The sequence below is a fragment of the Chaetodon auriga genome, chromosome 3 (genome assembly GCF_051107435.1).
Source record: "Chaetodon auriga isolate fChaAug3 chromosome 3, fChaAug3.hap1, whole genome shotgun sequence".
In the NCBI taxonomy this organism is placed as follows: Eukaryota; Metazoa; Chordata; class Actinopteri; order Chaetodontiformes; family Chaetodontidae; genus Chaetodon; species Chaetodon auriga.
Genome location: NC_135076.1, coordinates 9,172,984 through 9,180,085, shown reverse-complemented (window position 1 = coordinate 9,180,085; position 7,102 = coordinate 9,172,984). Strand labels below are relative to the sequence as shown.

Genomic DNA, 7,102 nt, shown 5'->3' with positions numbered 1-7,102 from the left:
TGTTGAGTGGACACAACAATCACAACATGAACATTTCAGTAAAGTCATTTCTCACACCAACTGATGTTTTATTTTCACTTGTCTGCTGTAAGACATTTGTTTCATACTCTAAATGAGCCATTAACACATCCAAAAGTAAAGCTTTCCACAGTGCAGCTTGGGCTTTTATTTATTCATCGCAGCTTGGGTACAACTTGTACAGTCCAGAAGTCACTAAGGGAAACCATGTGCTTACTCACGATGGTGAATTTGAACAAGTAACTTCCTTGTCCCAACAACACTGCATCTTCCAAATCAAATATTTGCCTCCCAGTCTCCCTCTTGCTCAGCACTGTGGGGACACTGACTGGCCTCTCCATACCCGCTGTCCTCCACATCATTATCCTCCTCCTCCTCCTCCTCTTCTTCAAGGTCTAAAAACACAAATGAAGGACCAGTGTCACAACCACAGAAAACCACTCAGTTATATTCACTGGATGAGCAGAAGAGCAGGAAATAAGCATTGCAAAGTCAGCCGATGATGCATTTCATAAGTGCACTCAGCCGAGCTGTAGAGAATTGCGACTGGGAAAACCACTTGACAACGATGAAGACGTTTGGCAGAAAACAGTTCATTATTCTGATGCATTGGTGACATCTGGTGGGCAACATTTGGTAATGCACTTGGATGGATTAAACCCAAGATGACGAAACAGTGAGTCAGAATGTGCCTGATGTTACCACTGTTCACCAGGTACATTCACTGCTATTTAGCTCAGTAAATGCTATGTTGTAAAGGGGGACCACAGAGTCTGCAGCTCTGGCTGTTACAGACAGGTTGAGGAAATACACAGACACCACTTGAAGAGTAATTTGCCCACTAATTTTCACATCTTATACAACCTTCCTCTCTCACTAAAGGTCTTTACATATTGCACATATAAAAGATGTTGAGTTTCAGTGTTAACAGTACCTTGCTCCTGCAGAAGCACAGCAGAGCCGTCCTGGCTCAGTTTAACATTGGGCTCATCCATCAGGAGATGTCTGAGGTTACTGAGACTTCCACTCAGGGCACTGACTTTGGGACAACAGGACCACAGCACAGCCAGAGGTACAGACACGCTCCTTCCAGAACACACGAAAGAGGATGCTACAATGTGAGACCAGTACCTCCACAGCCAGTCAAAAGTACAGACTCCACAGAAATAGGGCCTGTGTTTGTGATCTGCATGCCACATACTGCTTTCTCACTTACTGTTCTTCGTCATCTTCCTCAAGGAAACACACCTGTGCAGTATGCAAGACTCCTGTTGTCCTTTCCTGTTGTTCCAAAACACCTCTTCATCCTCTCCTTCCTGAACCTCCAGCACTTCTCGGCCACACTGCTCCACTGGATGATTCGTCCGTGCTCCACATGCTGCTGTGAGTTTTTTTTTTTTTAATTAAAGAAAAAAATACTGTCAGCATTTTATGTGACAAATCACATCAAATACCCTCACTGACCATTTCCATTTTAGCCAAAACCAAGACCATTTCTGGTCACTTTCTGCTACTCCCATTGCTTTTAATATTGGTCTTCATATCATCAACCCAACCATATACACAACAGTTTTCAGAGCTCTCTGGATGTTCACCTGTCTGTTTCTCCTCCATCTCAATGCGCTGCTCTGATGCTCTAAGACATTCCTCTGCTTCATCCCTCTCACCAGTCTTCTCCTCCATCCACCTTCTCTTCAGCTTTTCCGCCCAGTACAACACCTCACTCACCAGGACCCTCCGCAAGATGTTGTTGTCACGCAGGCTGGGGTAGTTTATACTATACAGCTGATACAGAAACAGATGAAAAGGCACAGATCACGTTATCATAGACTCTGTTTACACCTGGCATTAGCATGCATCTTGGGTGACAGACACAGGTGTGAATGGCGAAGTGTCTTGGCTGTCCCATAGAAACCTTTACTGACCTAGACCCCTGAGTCCACAATACACAGGGATTATAATACGCTCTTTCTCAAGAGCCTAATATGGTGGCTAATCAATAACAGTAAGTCAATTATCACAGAGCCAGGTGGCTTTAAAAATGTTTTTTCTGCCTGTAACTCAGATCCCAGTCTGTTGAATCCCTGCTCTGACCAGCTAGTTTACTCATCCATAATCAAGATCTTGTTTTTACTTTGTATTAATTACAGGCTTTTATTTTTAAAGGGGCTGCATCTCAATACTTACAGTGCATATGCAGACTGCCAGGACTGCACATGTTGTAGTTACAGATGGTCACCACCAGAGGCTGACAAAGGTAATAAAGTGCTTATCTTCCATTCTGACAAATTTGCTTCTCTGGTTTTTCATACAGGGCTTGCATGAGGGGATCTGCCCATTTATTTAGTTATGGGGGGGGGGGTCATGTTGACATGAGGATTATCCACAGATACCAAGAGATGCAAGAGATTTCAGTATAATATGTTTTGGAAAATAGTCTGAAAGAGTGCAGAATCTGATGCTTTGTATTGAAAAAAGGATATTCACCTTTTTTAGCCATTAATGGGTTTAGATGAATGACTGAAGTCTGACTGTCTGCTGTAGCAACCAGCCGAAGACATTTCACCAAAAAAAGTGAAAAGGTGTCACCTATTTCTGTCTACATACACGAGAGTCAATTTTTCAAGCTCCCACCTTGTTTTAACACGAGTTTTATGCTATTTTTGCCTTTATTTCATAGTGGAACAAGAGAGCAATGAGAAATATGTGAGAGAGAAAAATCCTCATGAATCGAACACATGGCAATTACAAGTTATGCATCTTCAAAGACTGGGCCCACATGACACCCGACTCAGAAATGACTGGCGTGTAATCAGAATCAGAATAAGAAATAGAGAGGGGAAATTAAAGAAGTCTACTCACTAGTGTGTATGAAAATCCATCCTCTGCATCATCATCAGACAACACATTGCTGCTCTCTCTCCCCCCGAGCCGGTGAAACACACCAATCTGGGAGCAGAAGCCCACTCTCTCCTGCTGGCCTGGCGGTGCCTTTCCAACACCAGTGAACTCCACGTCATAACCGTACGCCAGACACACCTTCAGAGCCCTGAGGAGGGAAGTGATGTTAACAGAACTGTTCAATCTTATTGTTCCATTATTGTTGTTCCATTCGTTCTGTAGAGTCCCTTGCGATCTTTAGAAAAAGACTAAAGACCAAGCTCTTTACTGAACACCTTGCTCTTTAAAAAAAGGGCACTTATTCTTGTTGTTTTCTCCCGTCTAGAACCTTGCTTGTGTTGTATGAAAATCTCATATGTACCAGGACTGGAACTCCGCTCTGGTCCACTCAAACTTGTGGTCACTGTGCCTGAAACCTGCCAGTACAGGCAGAAGGGGGTTGAACTCAGAGTTTGGGGTGCTGACAATAACTGCCACTGGGGTCATGTAACCAAACACCACCTCAGAGAAGCGCTCCACGTCATCAAGAGTGAGGTGCTCTATGCTGCAGGTAACCAGAGAGGAAATATGGTGATAAATAATGGCACAGAGGGACACAGACAAACAGAAAGATGGAAACCACACAGATAGAAAGAAAGCACAAGGTAAACATGGAGAAAATGTTTAAAAACTTAACAGCCAACCAGCCCCTTACAGCTCAATACTGGTCACCAGATCAAATCCTCTGAGGCGCATGTCTTTTTGTGTGACTGAGCCCTGGTAAAGCTCAATGCGCAGCTGGTCATAACTTGGCTGCAGATAGTCAGTTGATACAGGAGCTAATCCATGCCTGAAGGAACATACAAGCAGAGTGTACTCATACTCAATAAACACAGTATTAGTTAACACACACAAGGAACTTGAGTGGTGAGAGATCAGGCAATGCTTTGATCATCACTTGCACAAATATTCACATTTGAGAAATTACAACCAGCGATAATTTTGCCTCATTAAACAACTGAAACAATGTATGACCAAAACTGCTGATTATTTTTCTGTTGTGGGTTCATCAATAAATAGACTGATCCGCCACATTTTGTCACACATTGATATCAGAAGAAAACTGCAGTTTTAACCACATGCCCGCCCCCTGAATGAGTAACAGTGAGAACTCAGTCACATCTTTGATATCTAATCATACATACATCTTTTTTTTTATTATGGCACCATTGATGTCCACTCCAACCAGGAGTTCAATCTCACGGTGAAACTTGAGTTTTTTGAGAAGGCTGCACTCACTGCAGCCCAAGTCCACCACCTGAGGAGAGACATGACACACACACACACACACACACACACACCTGGACAACAGTCTTATTTCATGTTAAGGTTATCACGGCAAGTAACCCAAACCACTATGAAGGACAGTTTCAGCTCATGTCTTGATTTGATAAAGGTTAAAGTCTGGTTAGCCTGTGTTAACTGAAGGATGCGCATGAAAAAGTGAAAAAGTCAACCGAGCTAACGCACGTGATGGTTTAGCGTTTGCTTTCACTTGTCATGAAACGTCGCTCAAACAAACTCTGGCTTTGAAGCTAAAGTCATAAATCCGTTTCTCGTGAAGACAGTAGCTAATTTACCTTTTGGGGTTTTTGCCTTTTGACAAAATCGATGACAAACTGATGTCTCTGTCTGTGAAGCGGCGGACTGAACACTGGAGCCATCTTTAGTCAGCGTCTCTGCCGCCGCCGGACCGCAGAGGGCGCTGTTGTCATTGAATTTACACATTTTTTCCCCTTTTTTTTTATTATTTTGTTTTAGTTTGGACGACACAGCGATGGTTGCAAACCAGGGGGAAACTTGTGCAGGGTAAGAGCAATTTTATGTAATGTAAATGTATATATGTGTGTGTGTGTGTGTGTGTGTGTGTGTGTGTGTGTGTGCGCGCGCGTGTGTGTGTGTGTGTGTGGGTGTGTGGGTGTGTGTGTGTGTGTGTGCGTGTGTGTGTCAAGGGTCAGTCCAAATGCAGTGGAAGAGACTGAAAATGGCTCCCAAGACTGGATGGCCTTGTGATGGGATCTGGTCAAAGAAGTGAAAACTTGTCACTGAAAACAAGGCACATGAAGTTGTATTCACTCTCCTTTGCACTCAAAACAGTCTCATAGGCCAGCTGCTTATGCATAATCACAAAACTGAACATATTTTAGAATAATGTGTGAACTCTTAACTTCATAATGTTTTCTATGGTCACAGTGACCTTTGACCTTTGAGCTTGTGAACGTCACCCTGGGCATTGTCTTATCCAAAATAATACATTGGAACTCATTTGTCAATATTATTTTCTGTTATTAATCTGAATCTGTAAAGTTATTAAATAAAGTAATGGAGTAAAAAGTTACTTTCCACCGCTGTTGCAAATGTATTTTACATTGTGGGATCAGCCGCCCCTTCGCAATAAAAGGAAATAAACAAAACTGCTTAATGCTGTCTCTACACCAGCCCTAGAAAAAAATACTATTATGAATATTGCACAGACATGAAGTCAATGACATGTAGTGGTTAATTCACATTATGCGTCAATATCAACTGAAAAATATGGCAAATACATTTGCTGTTGCTGTCTGTGTCACTTGAAACAGGTTGACAGAGTGGATTTGTTTGGAATGACTCAGAGCTACTTGAACCACATGAACCTGTGGCAGTAAGATCAAAGAGTGCAGCAACTCTTATTCAACACGCTGGCGGTGACTTATGGTTTTGTTAAAATGTTTGCTTTCCATGTTTTTTTTCCTCTTAAACCTCTTTTTGGATACTTAAAAAGCAGAACTAATTCTTATTGAGAACATAAAAATGAATTTTTGGATCACAAAGTGACTAATGCTCAAGGGAATGTGATCTTCCCTGCACTGAGAAAATCATGTCGTCATACAACAAATAATGAGCAGTATTGCATGGCAGCCTGATCACACCTTGATAGATAATGATGTCTACAACCACAGGGGGCATGCCTCCAATCAAAAGTGTTAAGAAAACACATTTCAACATGAACACATCGTGCACATCTCCTCATTAAAAACATGATGCAATAGTTTGGAAACAGGAAAAGTTGTATCCCCAAAACAGTATGGGCTACTTAGTATTTCAGCCACATATTCTGAAATTGGGTTACAAGGTCAAAATCATAGATCAGTGCAAAGGAAGTGGACAACAGTCCACAGCGAACATGAGCCAGAAATTTAAGTTTGTAACTTTCAGTACAGACACAACACTTGCCTGCTATGGCTCAGCTCATTTTAATTCCTGAAATGTTTTCTCTATTATTTTAGATTTCCCATTGCCAAGAGAAAAGTTTGCTGTTCTTTTTTTTCTGGTGTGTCACATTAACCATAACCAATGCACCGGAAAACAGGGAACAGCAGAAAGCAGCATTAAGACCAGTGACAATATTATGGTGATCACTTTTTTCTATCTTTAATGAGATGAAGATGGTGAAAAGGAGTGTAATGCTGCTGGATATTCAATCTGATATCAGACAAATGCTAACATCCAAAACGTAAAGTGTCATCAAAAGTGATCAAAATTAGTGCGTCTGTCCATCTGGGTGTTGTGTTTCCATCACTGCAGATAAATAGAATGCCGTTTCACTCTGATTTCTGCTGATTTCACAGCACTGAGTCTGTGATAATCAAAGTCAACTCTTCTAGAGTGCCTGGAGCATTGGGTCAGCATATCAGGCACTTCAACGCTTCGCCTCTTTCCTGGAGAGGAGAAAGTTTTTAGTTTCATTAAGAGGATCATTGCTGTCTACTTACCTGCTTAGCTGTCTACTATTTTCTGTCTACATTACCCCCTTCATCATGTTATGCAAAAACACAGAGTGTCATATCACTGATGTGCTGACAACACACAGCTGGACCTCCCTTTGAAACCTGGCAGGCCTGATGCGCTAAAACACCTGTTTCACTGCCTAAATGACAAAGTTTTGGATGGCTCGTGACTCATTAAATGCAAATGAGAGTAAGATAGAAATTCTTATTTTCAATCTCCAGGTCTTGGTAAAAATCTAGCCTGTGACCTCAGACCACTGTGTGACTGTCTTGGCATTTTAATTGACCCTGATCTTAAATTTGATAAACCTTATTCATGCTTTTACTTCTTCTGGGTTATTGCAATGCACTTCATTTCAGGCTTCACATGATCCCCA

General features: G+C 41.9%; 1 protein-coding gene across 3 annotated transcripts; it reads right to left on the bottom strand.

Annotated features, from left to right (window-relative positions):
• Nucleotides 1-38: 38 nt before the first annotated feature.
• Nucleotides 39-4,627, bottom strand: henmt1 (HEN methyltransferase 1). 3 transcript variants are annotated; one of them, XM_076724220.1, is made up of 9 exons: nucleotides 4,539-4,627; nucleotides 4,104-4,216; nucleotides 3,614-3,748; nucleotides 3,281-3,463; nucleotides 2,881-3,067; nucleotides 1,614-1,803; nucleotides 1,267-1,399; nucleotides 953-1,104; nucleotides 39-413 (listed from the first exon to the last, which is right to left on the bottom strand). In XM_076724220.1, the coding sequence occupies exons 1-9, from the start codon at nucleotides 4,620-4,622 to the stop codon at nucleotides 295-297; spliced, it is 1,296 nt and encodes a 431-aa protein (XP_076580335.1). In that variant the 5' UTR covers nucleotides 4,623-4,627; the 3' UTR covers nucleotides 39-294. The 3 variants fall into 3 exon arrangements, with proteins under 3 accessions (XP_076580335.1, XP_076580336.1, XP_076580337.1); XM_076724221.1 differs by having other exon boundaries at nucleotides 42-413; nucleotides 1,267-1,396; nucleotides 4,539-4,622; XM_076724222.1 differs by having other exon boundaries at nucleotides 42-413; nucleotides 1,267-1,369; nucleotides 4,539-4,622.
• Nucleotides 4,628-7,102: the final 2,475 nt, after the last annotated feature.

Excerpts from the sequence above, each read along its gene's own strand:
- henmt1 (XM_076724220.1), bottom strand. The coding sequence starts at position 4,622 with ATGGCTCCAGTGTTCAGTCCGCCGCTTCACAGACAGAGACATCAGTTT. Across the intron at positions 3,464-3,613 it reads CTGGTGACCAGTATTGAGCT|CATAGAGCACCTCACTCTTG; the intron begins GTAAGGGGCTGG and ends GGTTACCTGCAG. Across the intron at positions 414-952 it reads TGTGCTTCTGCAGGAGCAAG|ACCTTGAAGAAGAGGAGGAG; the intron begins GTACTGTTAACA and ends TTGTGTTTTTAG.